General features: G+C 37.3%; 1 protein-coding gene across 2 annotated transcripts in view; it reads left to right on the forward strand.

The window, feature by feature from the left end:
• Positions 1-332: 332 nt before the first annotated feature.
• Positions 333-15,812, forward strand: part of FRMD6 (FERM domain containing 6) — a gene marked incomplete at both ends in the record, with an annotated part of 44,323 nt that continues 28,843 nt past the window's right edge. Inside the window, 2 exons of one of the 2 annotated variants that reach the window (XM_084240035.1) lie at positions 333-488; positions 13,795-13,885. In XM_084240035.1, coding sequence (XP_084096161.1) covers positions 390-488; positions 13,795-13,885 — 190 coding nt within the window. The remainder of the gene's footprint in view (positions 489-13,794; positions 13,886-15,812) is intronic. The other variant, XM_084240034.1, reaches the window with a different exon arrangement.

Genomic DNA, 15,812 nt, shown 5'->3' on the forward strand with positions numbered 1-15,812 from the left:
GTGGCACTCATTGACTTTATGTTTAATTCATGATTGTGAATGAAGATTTTCAAACATTTGGTAGTAGACAAAATGCAGCATAAATTTCAGTGCATTCTCACCTGTTAAATTAGGCAGCTCTAGCTTTGAGACATGTTCTCCGTGTGCCAACAATGGCAGTTATGCTGCTTCTCATCCCCCTGTCTTTGGCCTCAGCACTCTTGCCACCTCTGTTCATGACCTCTTCTTGGGCTTTTTTTACAGCTATGAAACCTACATAATCGAACATCACGATGCTTCTCCTGTAGAGTGTGTGATGAGGAGCAGAGTTTGGCTTTGGAGTGCTCGGAACCAGAGAAATTGCCGAGGACTCGGAGCTTAGCCCTGACTACTAGAGAGCCCACAACACGATGAACAAATTGAACTTCCATAACAACAGAGTCATGCAAGACCGCCGGAGTGTGTGTATTTTCCTCCCCAATGATGAATCTCTGAACATCATCATAAATGTGAGTAGATCCCACTTTTAGAAATGTTTAAATACAGTGTTCCCCACCAGTGACCACAGTCAAGTGTGGTGAAGAGTGAAACCATTAGAGTGAGATCATTAATAATGTAGCAGAATTCAGGCATTGTAGTAGTTTACACAGTTAGTATAAGCTTTGAATTACGACTTAAAGGCAACTGTCTCAAATTTTCTGTCACCTGGAATAAAATTAGAGACTTTAAGTATCTGTATCAAAAAAAAAAAAAACCACTTTCCTATTTTTAAACTTTTTATTAATGTGTAAATTTTGGTTATGAATATGAATTTGCTTTTTAAATGCTTTTGAGTTGTCATCATACACATGAAATGGTAGTTTTTTAATGTGTGTCTTTTTTGTTTTTAACAGTAGCCCAAGTCTAATTTCAAGAATAGTCTATGCATTTGAGCACTAAGCTGAAGGTTAGGGTTCATGAATCAGTTAACTCTCCTAGTTAAATTGGACATTGAGGAATGTGATACTGTTTTTCTTAACTTTTAATAATTGAGTTATAATTTACATACAGCAAAACATAGAAATCTTAATCATGCTGCTCATTAAGTTTTTGCAAGTGTATAAAGCCATGTGATCATCATCCACCTTAAGATTTAGTGTAGTTTCAGCACCTCAGAAAGATCTTTTGTGACTCCTTCTAGTAAATACCCTCCACTCAAAGGGCAATAACTGTTCCCCACTCTATTACTATGGAAATTTGCTTCTTAACTCTGTACTGAAAACTGTGTGGCATATTCTATATGCATCTGGCTTCTTTAATTTAATAGCCTATTAAACTCATCCATGTGACAGTACCTCTTTTTCATTGTTGTGTAATAGTCCACTGTATGAATATGCCCTATTTATATACCTATTGTTGATGAATATTGGTTGTTTTGATTTTGGACTATTATGAATAAAACAGCATAAAATGCTGTTGTGAACATTTTATGTTTATACCTATATGTATAAATTTCTGCACTCATACCCAGGCTTGGAATTATAAGATATACATCTATATCATATATTTTTATATATGTATTTACATATTCATATATATATATATATGAACTTTGGTATAGATAACCCAACAATTTTATGGTAATATTATGTCTAACATTTTTCAGCTACTATATTTTAAACCCAATTGATGTATAAAAGAATATTTCTAAATGTTACACTGAATACATATGACATTTAAATAGCTTCCTTAAAAAGTTTAGATAGAAAGAGGTTCTGCTTATTACCATGATTATTTTAGTTTTATTCTGACAATCACTGTAGTGCCTTAATGTAACCTCATTTTTGCTAATAGGGGTTGTCTGAACATCAAACCTGTCTATTGGATGAATGTGATCATCTGGCAGAATTCCTACACAGGGTGCCTGGAATTGTTTTGGATATTATTTTTTTGGATGTTTTTGGCTGTTACTTTTGGAACATTTGGTTTTTAAAAACTAATAAAAATTGACAACATATCACTCTTTTTCAGTGTGGACACTGACAAAACATTAAAATGTAATTCTGCATATATATCTGAATAGGCTATTTGAATTCTTTTGTACATTTATATAAAAATATATCCACTAAATTTTGAAACTAGCTATTATCCAGGGCATACAGCAGAAGCACTTAAGAAACTTCTTTTAGTTTCACTCTGTCTTTTCACCACTTGGAATATGAATAGGGGTGTGTGTGTATGTGTACATGTAGAGGATATGGAACAAAACATAACTGACCTCATACCTGTGAGAGGAATACTATGCTGACTGTTGAAGGGTACTTAGAGTTGACTATAATTTTCAAAGAAATTAATTTGTATGAAAAGCTTAGGTGATGAAGATAATTATGGCTAATAGACTGAAAATAGACTATTCTTGTAGATATGTGGTTTTAAAATTTTTTAAAAATTATTTGAGGAGCTTATTAAATACTCAGATTGTTGGACTCCTCTTCTTGGAGATGCTGATGTGTATTTAGGTTTGGAATCTGCATTTTACAAGGTCCCTTCAACAGGTGCTATAAACACTTTAAAATCTTAAGCCAGAAAGCAAAAACCTGATTACCAGCACCACTTAGGCTTTTTCATTCTGCAGAACACTATCTACAGGATTGTGTTTTTGGCATTGTATCAGTGGCTGAGCCCTTAGAATAGTACCTGATACATAGTAAGTACAGGTTGTTCATAATAATAATAAAATTAATAATAATATAATTACCATCATCTTTATAATACAAGTAATAATGTAATTACCATCATCAGTGTTGAGAAATGTTATAAGATTATTCATAATTTAGCTCTGCTATTGACTTGTTTTATGACCTTTGGACAAGTTGCTTAATCTCACTTTCTGCATTTGTAAAAGCAAACTGTGTTACCTCAATTAAAAAAAAAAAAAAGCAACTCACCCAGTACCCAGCTCATAATAGGCATCCAATTTCCCCCTTTCAGCCTTTCCTTTATAAAGAATAATTGAGGGGCAGACATGAATGTCTTAATGTCTTAAAATATACACACCTAAATTTAAATCCAATGACTAAATGACTTCTGGAAATTTAATTAAGCCTCCCTCAGCCCAACATCTTCACATATAAAATAGGAATACCTGTGCTATAAGGTCTTGTGAGAATGAAGGGTTAAATATAGCATATAACATATGCTATCCTCTCTATCCTGACACATAGAGAATAGCTGCTATTATTGTAATTTCTAGCCAGAGATTGATTTTACATTTCTTCTATTCTCATCTTTGCAAAATTAGTATGTTAATCTCTACAGGATGGTCAAGACTGCTCATGGACCGTATAGCTGTATGTCATCATAATTAAAGAGGATTTTAGCATCACAGGAACTAAGTGGAAATCATTTTGCAACCTTGGACAAGTTAGATTTTCTTGCTTCAGTTTCCTTATCTATAAAGTATGGAGAATTGTACTCTTCCCACAGAGACATTGCGAGGATTTAAAGAGATAAATGCATAAAGCACCCACTGCAGTGCCTGGCGCCCAGGAACTGCCAGTGAGCACTCACCAGAGCAGTGCATGTTTTAATTTCTTTGAGCTGTTTGTATTTTTCATTAGGAAATAAAATTCAAATGTAAAGCCTGAACCCATGTAGGTCTATAAAATTTTCTGGTTCCAGGTCGATACCCTTGCCAAGTCCAGACTTGTTATTAGCAATTGATTGGACCAAAGGAGAGAAAGGGGACTGGATTAAGTAGTATGGCAGCCCCCCCTGCCAGAAAATCAGTTCACAGCTGCCAGAGGTCTTTTTCTACAAAGTAGTGTTTTTGTATTCAGGAAACAGCAGTTAATGTTTATAGAGTTGTGGTTATAACAAATTAACTATAGCAAAAATTATTTCATTAATGGTCTTTTTTTTTACCCAACATTTCTAAGTTTTGTTTTTTTGTATTTTTTAAAAACAAGGTTTGTTCCATGATAGGTGTGGTTGATAAATTGTTGTCTTTCTGCATGTGGAGTAAATTTAACATTTTGGTCATTCTAAAGTCTCCATGAGTTGAACTAATAGGGGGTTGTTTTAAATTATTTTAGTCATCAGATAATACTGAATATGGAAACTTGGAAAATTTTGGAAATAATACCATGATCAATATAAGAACCACAAAGTTTCGAGTGATATAAATTGTGGCAAAGAGCTTATTACTCTTTTTCTAGAGTGTATTTTAAATATTCTTGCTCAGTAATGAGCCATTGACATTTAGGATCAAATGCTGTTTTTACTAAAATGTTCCATATGCAGTATATTTTTCAATAATGTCGTAATTCTTATTCTTAACGTGTTATACTATATAGCACTTTTTAAAATTCCCATTGCTCCTGAAGATTAAAGGACTTGAAAATTTTCATAATCAGCTAAAATGTGGCATTAAAGACTTGTAATTTGCAAATACAAAAAAACTCAAGCTTGTTTTCATAGCAAGTATTCATAGCAAGTAAGACTTCAGAGCAACAGCCTTACTTAATTACAGTTTTTAAAGAACACTGACTTACTTGATAGTCAGCTCAATACGATACTTGATAGTATCAGTCAGCTCCAAATACTTGATTAAAACTAGTGAAACAATAATAATTATATGGGATGCATGGAGGAAATGTGCAGTGTTATTTGAACAATAGTTACACAACATTACAGCATAGTTTATTTTTTATAGTTTGTGGTTTAGAATATTTTGGTGATTCTTTATCACATTTTATCCCAAGTCCTTTTTTATGCCACACTTTTAAATACAGTCAAAACTAAGCATGAAAATTTTAGAAATAAAATCATGATAAAGATGCTATGACATTTTAAATCTCAAACTTGTATTCTATAGTTTAATTCTATATGACACTTGATTCTTTTTTTTTTTTAAATCATTCTGTTTAAACTTATTTGTAGATTGGAAATACAAGTATAGAAACTCAGTGTCCAGAGTCTTTAGTTATGGAAAAGAGTAATGATTCTCCATTGGCAAATGTGTTGTCCCCATGGTCTTACAGGGTTTGTATTGGTGCATTCTCCCTAGGTTCCTAAATGGCATATTTTACAATGATTTGCTCAGTAGATTTGTAATCATGAAACAGAATGAAGGTGAAGAGTCCACAGGGGAATCAGACTTTGGGCCTCATTCATCAGTGTTTGCTATATAATATTCAGCCTATTATATATCCTGAATATAGAAAAAGACACTGTCGGGACCTCACTGCATTCCAGGTGCTTCTGACAGCTGAATTCGTGCTACCCTGGCCATAAATGAATATGCTTTTTCTGATGACTGAGGTGCTTCAAGTTGGTTGTCATTTAATAATGAATGTGGAAAAAAGCAATAAACCTATTTTTCTTACTGCAGTTGTAATGATCACCATTCTGAATAGTTTCGCTTTCAACTCTCAGGACATTTAGGCATGTTTTTTATTTTCTGAAACTGAGTTACATATATTCTAAAGTATGATTAAAAAGTTATTATTCAGTTACCTAATTTGAACTTAATAATAATTAAAACTATAATTGGCATTATTAAAAAAAAGAATTTCCAAGTTAATCATACAAATGAGAGGTGATATGTCACAAATAATATATAAATCTATGGCGCGCAGACATCCCCTGCCGCCCACTGCTCCCCTCAGCAGTGTACTTTGGTCCTTCTGCCTGCTCTGCTCCCCGCTCTGGCTCTGGTGAATTCTTTCACCCTCCTGCGCTTCTGACTGTACCCAGTGCTTGTATAAATAAATAAATAAATAAATAAATAAATAAATAAATCTTAAAAATATATATATATAAATCTAAAATGGTAAGTATGTCATGTTGTACCTATTTTATTTTTATTTTTTTAATTTTTTTTATTAGATAATAAATTTTATTGTTATATTCCCCATACAATTGCAGCCCCCCCATTCTGACCCCAATCCCTCCCCTCCCGCCCCCGCCCCCCTAAAAGTGTCTCTGGTTCATAGTTTTTTGCTGATTTTGATTTTCACTTTCTTATAGTTATTCATTTTCCTGGTCCCTTATTTAAGTTTTCTAGATTCCTGCTATGAGTGAGACCATCCGGTATTTTTCTTTTTCTTTCTGGCTTATTTCGCTGAGTATGATCCCTTCCAGCGCCATCCATGTTACTGCAAATTGCATGTGTTTATCTTTTTTGAATGCTGAGTAATATTCCATGGTATGTATGTACCACATCTTCTTGATCCAGTCATCTATTTTTGGGCATTTGGGTTGTTTCCAAAGCTTAGCTATTGTAAACAGTGCTGCTATAAACATAGGGGTGCAGGTGTTCTTTGGAATTGATGTTTCTGTGTCCTTTGGGTAAATACCTAGGAGTGGAATTGCTGGATCATATGGAAGCTCTATGTTTAGTAGGTCCAGAAATCTCCACACAGCTCTCCACAGTGGTTGGACCAGTTTGCACTCCCACCAACAGTGCAGAAGAGTTCCTTTTTCTCCACATCCTCGCCAACATTTGTTGTTGCTAGTTTTTTTAATATGTGCCATTCTCACTGGTGTAAGATGGTATCTCATGGTAGTTTTGATTTGCATTTCCCTGATGACAAGTGATGTTGAACATTTTTTCATATGCCTGTTGGCCATTTGCATTTCCTCTTCAGAGAAGTTTCTTTTTAGCTCTTCTGCCCATTTTTTGACTGGATTATTTTCTTTGTTGTTGTTGAGTCTCATCAGCTCTTTGCAGATTTTTGTGATCAGTCCTTTATCATTAGTGTTGGGTGCAAAAATGTTCTCCCAGTCAGTGGGGTTTCTCTTTGTTTTTGTTATTGTCTCTTTTGCTGTGCAGAAGCTCTTTAATTTGATGTAGTCCCAGCTGTTTAGCTTCGCCTTCACTATCACTGCTTTGGGTGATGTGTCTGTAAAGATGTCTTTGATGTGCAAATCACGTAGTGTTTCGCCTATATTTCCTTCTATATATTTTATGGTTTCAGGTCTTATGTCTAGTTCTTTAATCCATTTTGAGTTGATTTTTGTGTATGGTGTGAGGTAGTGGTCAAGCTTCATTCTTTTGCATGTAGCTACCCAGTTTTCCCAGCACCATTTATTGAACAAACTTTCTTTGCTCCAATGCATAGTCTTTGCTCCTTTGTCAAAGATTAGTTGACCATAAATCTGTGGGTTTATTTCTGGATTTTCTATTCGATTCCATTGGTCTGTATGTCTGTTCTTGTTCCAATACCATGCAGTTTTGATGATTATGGCTTTGTAGTAGAGTTTGAAGTCTGGGAGTGTGATGCCTCCATTCCCTTCTTTTTTTTTCAGGAGAGCTTTGGCTATTCGGGTTTTTTTGTGATTCCATATGAATTTCATCAATAATTGTTCTATTTCTTTGAAGAATGACATTGAAATTTTGATTGGAATAGCATTGAATCTGTATATTGCTTTTGGAAGGATGGCCATTTTAATAATGTTTATTCTTCCAATCCATGAGAAGGGGATGTCTCTCCATTTCTTTGTGTCTTCTTCTATTTCTTTTAACAGTGTTTTATAGTTTTCTTTGTATAGGTCCTTTACCTCTTTTGTTAGATTTATTCCCAAATATTTGATTTTTTTTGTTTCAATAACGAAAGGGATGGTTTTTTTGATTTCTTCTTCTTCAGATTTATTGTTTGTGTATAGGAAGGCTACTGACTTTTGCGTGTTGATTTTGTATCCTGCCACTTTACTGAACTGATTGATGAGTTGAATTAGCTTTTCTGTGGAGTTTTTGGGGTTCTCTATGTATAATATCATATCGTCTGCAAATAGTGATAGTTTGACTTCTTCTTTTCCTATTTGGATTCCTTGGATGTCTTTCTCTTGTCTTATTGCCCTGGCTAGGACTTCCAGTATTATATTGAAAAGCAGTGGTGAGAGTGGACATCCTTGTCTTGTTCCAGATCTTAATGGAATTGCTTTCAGCTTTTCACCGTTGAGAATGATACTGGCTGTTGGCTTGTCATAGATGGCCTTTATGATGTTAAGGTATGTTCCTTGTATCCCAAAAATTTCAAGGGGTTTTATCATGAATGGGTGTTGCACTTTGTCGAAAGCTTTCTCAGCATCTATTGATATTATCATATGGTTTTTATATTTCTTTTTGTTGATGTGTTGGATAACGTTGATTGATTTTCGGATGTTAAACCATCCTTGTGTACCTGGAATGAATCCTACTTGGTCGTGGTGAATTATCTTATGGATACATTGTTGGATTCTGATGGCTAAAATTTTATTGAGGATTTTTGCATCAGTGTTCATTAGGGAGATTGGCCTGTAGTTTTCCTTTTTTGTGTTGTCCTTGTTCGGTTTTGGTATTAGTGTAATGTTGGCTTCATAGAACGTGTTTGGTATTGTCCCTTCCTTCTCAATTTTTTGGAAGAGTTTGTGAAGGATAGGCACTAATTCGTCTCTGAATGTTTGGTAGAATTCATTTGAAAATCCATCAGGTCCTGGGCTTTTGTTTTTGGGGAGGTTTTTGATTACCATTTCAATTTCGCTAATTGTAATTGGTCTGTTTAGGTGTTCTATTTCTTCTTTATCTAGCTTTGGGTGATTGTAGAGTTGTAGGAATTTGTCCATCTCCTCTAGATTATTAAACTTGTTTCCATATAACTGTTCATAGTAGTTACTGATTATTCTTTTGATTTCTGCTGTGTCCGTTGTGATTTCTCCTCTTTCATTGATGATCCTGTTTATTTGTGCTTTCTCCCTTTTTTCCTTTGTGAGCCTGGCTAGGGGTTTGTCTGTTTTATTGATTTTTTCAAAGAACCAGCTCTTGGTTTCATTGATCTTTTGGATTGTTTTTTTAGTTTCAATTTCATTTATTTCTGCTTTGGTTTTTATTATTTCATTTCTTCTACTGGTTTTGGGTTTTTTTTGTTGTTCTTTTTCTAGATCTTTGAGCTTCGAGATTAGGTTGTTTCTTTGAGTTCTTTCTTGTTTCTTGATGTGAGCTTCTATTGCTATATATTTTCCTGTTATTACTGCTTTTGCTGCATCCCATACATTTAGGATATTGGTGTCCTCCTTGTCGTTCAATTCAAAAAATTTTTTAATTTCTTCTTTGATCTCCTCATTAGTCCAGTGATCTTCCAGTAGTGTGGTTTTCAATCTCCATGAGGTAGGAAAGTTCCTTGCCTTCTTTTTATGGTTTATTTCTAGTTTGATGCCTTCATGGTCAGAAAAGCTGGTTGATATGATTTCAATCTTGGTGTATCTGTTGATGTTTGTCTTGTGCCCCAGTATGTGATCGATCCTGAAGAATGATCCATGTGCGCTTGAGAAAAATGTGTACTCCGTTTTTTTGGGGTTTAGTGTTCTATAGATGTCTGTTAAGCCCAATTGCTCTAGGTCCTTATTTAGGGCTTTGGTTTCTTTACTTATTTTTTGTCTTGTTGATCTATCCATTGTTGATAGTGGTGTGTTGAAGTCTCCCACTACGTATGTGTTTTCTCTGATGTCTGTTTTCAGAGAGGACAACAGTTGTCTGATATATTTTGGTGCTCCTTCGTTTGGTGAGTATATGTTAATGAGTGTTATTTCTTCTTGAGGTATTGTCCCCTTGATCATAATGTAGTGACCATTGGGGTCTCTTTTTATCTTTTTGAGTTTGAAATCTGTTTTATCTGATATAAGTATAGCTGTTCCTGCTTTCTTTTTTGGTCCATTTGCTTGTAGGATTGTTTTCCATCCTTTAACTTTGAGCCTATTTTTATCTTTTGTAGCTAAATGTGTTTCCTGGAGACAGCAAAAGGTTTGGTTTTGTTTCTTAATCCAGGCTGCAACTCTGTGTCTTTTTATTGAAGAGTTTAGTCCATTTACATTTAGAGTTAATATTGATATGTTAACATCTGTATTTGCCATTGTGTTTGTCTTTCCTTTGATTTTATTTATTTATTCTTTTAATAACTTTTTTTTTTTTTTTGGCCTTCTTTCATTGTTATTCGTCCCTCTGAGGTTCTGGCTTTAGGACTCCTTGTAGTATTTTTTGGAGTGGGGGTTTAGTTGCAGTGAAATTCCGGAGTTTCTGTTTGTCTGGGAAGGTCCATATTCTTTCTTCAAAGAGGAAGGAGAGCTTTGCGGGATAGAGTATTCTTGGTTGGCATCTGTTTTCTTGGAGTCTGTTGACTATGTCCATCCACTCTCTCCTTGCCCGTAGTGTTTCTTCGGAGAAGTCTGATGTCAGCCTGATTGGTTTTCCTTTGAATGTTATCTGTTTCTTCCCTCTTGCCAGCTTCATTATTTTTTCCTTGTCCTGGATTCTTGGGAGCTTTACTATTATGTGTCTTGCTGTATTTTTCCTTTCGTCGTGGAAGTTGGGTGTTCTTCTTGCTTCTTGTATATCAATTTTCAGCTCCTTCTTCACATTTGGGAAGTTCTCTTCAATTATCTCTTTGAATATTTTCTCTGTTCCTACTTCTCTCTCCTCTCCTTCTGGTATTCCTATAACTCTTATATTTCCTTTCCTCATGGAGTCAGATAGTTCCCGAAGTCTTTCTTCATTCTTTTTCCTTCGTACTTCTCTTTCTTTTTCTGTTTTGGTTCTTTTTATTTCTGTGTCTTCAAGAGAACTTATTCGTTCTTCCATTTCATCAATTCTGCTTTCATTGCTTTTCCCAGAATTCTTTAGTTCTTCCATTAATTCTTTGATCTCCTGCATTTCTTTTACTTCCCTCTTTAGGGACTCAATTTCATTCTTCTGATCGTTGATTATTTTTCCCTTATCATTGTTTTCCTTTATGACTTCTGTCAGTTTTTTAATCACGGCAATTTTAAATTCTCTTTCTGGAAGGCTCAGAAGTTCTTCCAAGTTACTGTCGTTGCAATCTGGGGGCTGGTTTTCTTTTTGTGGTGTGCTTTTTCTCTGGAGAGTTGCTAGGTTGCGTGTGGTTCTTCTCCTCCCTACTGTCTGTTTTCTAATTTGCCGTATGCGTTGGGACACTGTGTTGTTGGGACTGGCCGGCATCTTGGGTGGGCTTCTCTGCTCCCCTCTGGTTCCTCCAGGAGTCATCTGTCAGTTTCAAACAGTCTTTGCTGGAGAAAGGTCCCTGTTCTAAAATGCCGATGTGGGGACACACTCCCCTGTGCGCCTGGTCTGCCCCGGCGGTGGGTTCCTGCTCCCACTCTGGGCTTGGACTGCAGGCCAGAGGGGGTCTGGCGTGGGCGAACTTCCCCCGCTCACCTCTGGCTCCTGAGGAAGCCTTCTGCAGGTAGTCTTTACTGAAGAAATGTCCCTATTCTATAATGGTGATGTGGGACACACTCCCTGCGCGTCCGGTCTCAGGCACACTCTTCTGCGCGCTTGGTCTGCCCCAGCTGTGGGTGCTCGCTCTCCCTGTGGGCTCAGACTACTTGTTTGGAAGGGGCCGGGTGTGGGCTAACTCCCCAGCTGGCCACTAGCTCCTTCAGGAGCCTGTGCTGGCTTCAAGTCGCTAGGTGGCGCCAGAGATCTCTCCTAGAGCCCTTGGGGAGCTGATTTTCCACCCCGTGGGATAGGGAGCAGAGCGGGGATGGTAGGGTACACCTCAACGGCTTTGGGGTGCTGTGTCTGCCTTGTGCCCCACCGTCGTGGGGAACCCACGCCCCTAATTTCGTGCCCCGGGTCTCAGTTCCAAAGCCCTCAGTTCAGTGGCGCGGGAATGGCGCCTTTTGAATCCCGCTCCCCTGCCTGGGCGCCTGGTTCCTGCTCACTCTGGGAGGGCCTCTGCGCGTCTCCCCGCAAGCCTAGGTTGCAGGCGCGGGGACCTGGGCAGCTGTGATCCGATCCAGATCCGCGTTTGCTTTTCAACCGCATTGCTTTTCAGCGCGATCCGCGTGCTCCGCTTTTCCGCCAATCCCGATCCGCGTCTGCTTTTCCAGCGCGCCGCTTTCTGTGCAAGCTTACCGGGCGGCCGGGGTTGTGTGCTGGTGCTGGTCTCCTCCTGGGGGGCGGGGCTCTCTTTAATGGTGCCTGGAGCTCACCTCTGTGGTGGATCCTGCAGGGTTCTCCACAGCTCCCATTCACGGGGTGTGGTGGCTGAAATAGTTCCTTTCCACTCACATTCCCGCTTGCTGCGTCCTTTGTTCTTATTGGCCGTTTTGGTTTGTTGTTTTCCTCCTCTCTGCCGGTCGGAGAGTGCAGCCTCTGTGGGCGGGGGAGGGGAGCAGGGTTCTGTGCTTCCCTCCCTTCTAGTCCTCTTTTATGGCCACTTTCTTCTTCGGGTAGTTTGCTGGAGTCACCCGTTTATCTTCCGTGTCCCAGTTCTCACTGGGACCTGCCGCTTTTCCTCCCTATTAACTTTTTTTAATGGGAGATCTTACTCGCAGCGTCTCCTCGCCGCCATGTTGCTCCCATGTTGTACCTATTTTAATATACACATGTAAAAATATTTTAATACACAGATAAGCAAAGTTGTGACTTGATGCTTTTGCCACTACTAGCTAGCTAATTTAAGCTTTGAGTTTTTTCAATTTGTTTTTAAGATTTATTTATTCATTCATTCATTCATTCATTCATTTATTTATTTATACAAGCACTGGGTACAGTCAGAAGCACAGGAGGGTGAGAGAATTCACCAGAGCCAGAGCGGGAGCAGAGCGGGCAGAAGGACTGAAGTACACTGCTGAGGGGAGCAGTGGGTGGCAGGAGAGGTCTGCGTGCCGTGTGGGACCCTCCTCCAGTGGCCGGGGAGCAGCCGGGCATCAAACCGGCGATGCAGAGGCTGCGGGCGCCTCATAAACCAGCGCTCAACTGCTGCGCCACTGGGAAGGCCCAAGTTTTTTCAATTTTTATAAAATGAAGAATATTGACCTGGATGATCTCATAAGTCTATTCCAATTCTCATTAGCTTTAGTGATTCTGAATCAAACATGGCAGTCTCAACACAATTACTATAGAATACTTCATTAAACATTTGAGAAATTATAAAACTATCTTTTAAAGACTATTCCATCTTTAAACACGTGACTTTTTAGAATAACTTTACCGCTAGAGTTGCAAATTAATATGGCTTTATTGTGTTTGAATTACACTAGGGCTCAGAAAAGGAACTCAGATTAGATACTTAAAAGATATACTATTTAAAAAGTGATTAACAGTAATTAAAATAAAATCAAAGCTAGGCATCTGCTTATTGTATAATATGAATGTTTTGCTTCGACCATTAAAGGGAGAATTTTTTATATGAAGATACTTGCCAAATTAATCTTTTTGATAATGTGAGCATGTTTTGGGTATATTCTGAAATACTCATTTCCACCATGATTTTAAAGAAAGACCTTATCCATATACTATAAGATTTATGAGACTTAAGGCTGCATTGATACTTTATTACTATGTTGTGAAAATTTGTGTACTGATAATCATTATTTTTTTTATCATTTTAAATTCTTTTTTTAAAAGGTTTATTTATGCATACAAGAGCCGGGGTACAGGCCAGAGGTGTGGGGAGTGAGAGGATTCACCAGAGACAGATTGGGGAACAGAATAGGTAGACTGATTGAAATACACTGCTGAGGGGAGCAGCGGGCGAGACAGGTGAGGTTTGCTGAGCCATGTGGGTAGCTCCCTGGCCAACCGGGGATCAAACTTGTGCTACAGAGGCTGCGGATTGCTTCATAGTGCTATGCTTAACCCCTTGTGCCACCAGGGAGGTCCTGATAATCATTATTGAAACACAGCTACAGATTAAAATGATTTCCATAAACCAGCAGTTGTTTTGCTAATGTCAGTTTGTTCTTTCAAGGATGTATACATAATGTATTAAATGGCCTGATCATGGCTCACTTGGTTGAATTATTACCTCAAATTGTGCTTTGATTCCTCCACAGGTTAAAATTCTATGTCACCAGTTGCTGGTTCAGGTGTGTGATCTACTCAGGCTAAAGGATTGTCACCTCTTTGGACTAAGTGTTATACAAAGTAAGTCTTAGTACCATCTCTGATGGATTTAGTCACCTGTCCTTAAGGAAATGACATTTTATAGCTATGACTTAAATTGAGCATATTGTCTTAAAATTGTGATTGTCAAAATATCCATTAACTGATTATTTTTAGTTTAATATTCATTTTTAAATATTTTCTGTTGTGTATTTCTTACAACATTGAGAATTTTAGATCATGTATTAAAGATTGAATTAAAAAAATGGTTCCTCTTTATAAGTCTGAATTTTATGTATTTGCTTCTTTATGTTTTAATATACCATGCTTGGTTTTTGTCCTTGTACTCAGGGAACAGCTAAAGCTAGTAGGAGATTATCTGAGGTGTTTTGTAATTTAATTGTTTTGTAATTCTTGCCATTAAAAAGAAATTTGGACATAACAAAACGGGCTTTCCTTTATGCAAGTTCTCTTGCTATTGCCTGTGTTGTATATAACAAAGTGGTCTGTTAATTTACTCATATTTCGTTTTTTCCTTCCTCATCCCTTCTCTTTTCCCATCAGACCATGGGACTTGAAGACATGGGCTCAGTTTCTTCTGTGTACTTTATTTGGAGATTTCCAAGTAATGGGTTTCATATAAGCTTTCTCCTCTCCCCTTCTTTCTCTCCCCACTCCACTCTCTCCCCCTTGCTCCATAACACCTTAGAATTAAGTTGCCAGGGTTAACTTGATAGTCATTCCTCATAAGCTTTCTTATTTCAAATCACACTAAATTTCTCTAACTTAATCTTCTAGATTCCTAAACCCTCTCATATCTTTTGTTCAGTGTTTCAAGGAGACTTGTGTGTGTGAAATATTTTTATATCTTATTCTTGGATGTGAATTATTTTCTATTACTGGAATTGGTTTAAATTTGATGGCCTATGAGATCTTTACGATCTGGTTCACACCATAAAGTGCTTAGCTATGTCAGGTTGGAAAGTATATCCTGATCAGTGATCAACACAGCCCTTCTCCGTAATGTGAGTTGTTTTCAGCTCTCTTTCTAGGAAGGGCCAGAGAGCATGTAGCAGGGAATATATCAGGAACTGATGAATCAGCCATTTGCTCTTTGCTTTCTTCCTGTGGTAGTTAAAGCAATAAAAACACAAATGCTCAGCTCCATCTTTCTATTAGTACTTCCTCAGTCATTCTTTCAGGAAATGGTCTGGAAGAAGGTGCCCTATTGATTCTAAATAATTTTATTTTTTTATATTCAAAGATAATTCTTCTTACTACAGTTGCAGCCTCACTGTTGATCTTTATTGTTCAACAAGTCAGTCTAATAAAACCAGTTTGCTATTCCTTAGATTTCAAAATTAGATTTATGAAGATGTCCTTTTTAAAAGCAAGATTGGATTGTGGTGTGGCGAAAGAACATTGGAACAGGAATGAGATGAACTAGTTCTGATTCTGGTTCTTCCACTAGCTAGCTGTGTGGCTTTAGACATGTCACTTAACTTTCCTCTATTTCAGTTTTCTCACATGTCAAATTAAAATTATTGTTCCACCAGCTTTGCAGGATTGATGTGTGCTTGAGAATCCTTAAAGTGCACAGCTCTGGTAAAACCATCAAATGGTAGAGACACAGCAATAGTTAAAAAACAGATATGTGCTCTTATGGTAAAGAGTCTCAGTTCTATTTATTATGTTGCTTCTTCAGACAGGAACTCAAGCCAAATCCAAGTCAGATTGAACAGGAAGGTTGTCTGGTCTTGTCCATTTCATGTTTAATCAGTAACATACGAGACATGGGAGTTAGGTTTTAGTTGATCTGATAAGTGGATTTATAAGTAGCATCTTCTCTTATCACTGGGATCGCTTCCTTATTCCTTTCGTTCAAATTGGTTGACTTACAATGCCATTTATGGTGGCTTTCCCCTGCCTATTATCTTATGGCACTTTTCCAGCAAACCCCTGCTTTCAG

This window comes from Talpa europaea (assembly GCF_964194135.1).
Source record: "Talpa europaea genome assembly, chromosome: 8".
Lineage (NCBI taxonomy): Eukaryota > Metazoa > Chordata > Mammalia > Eulipotyphla > Talpidae > Talpa > Talpa europaea.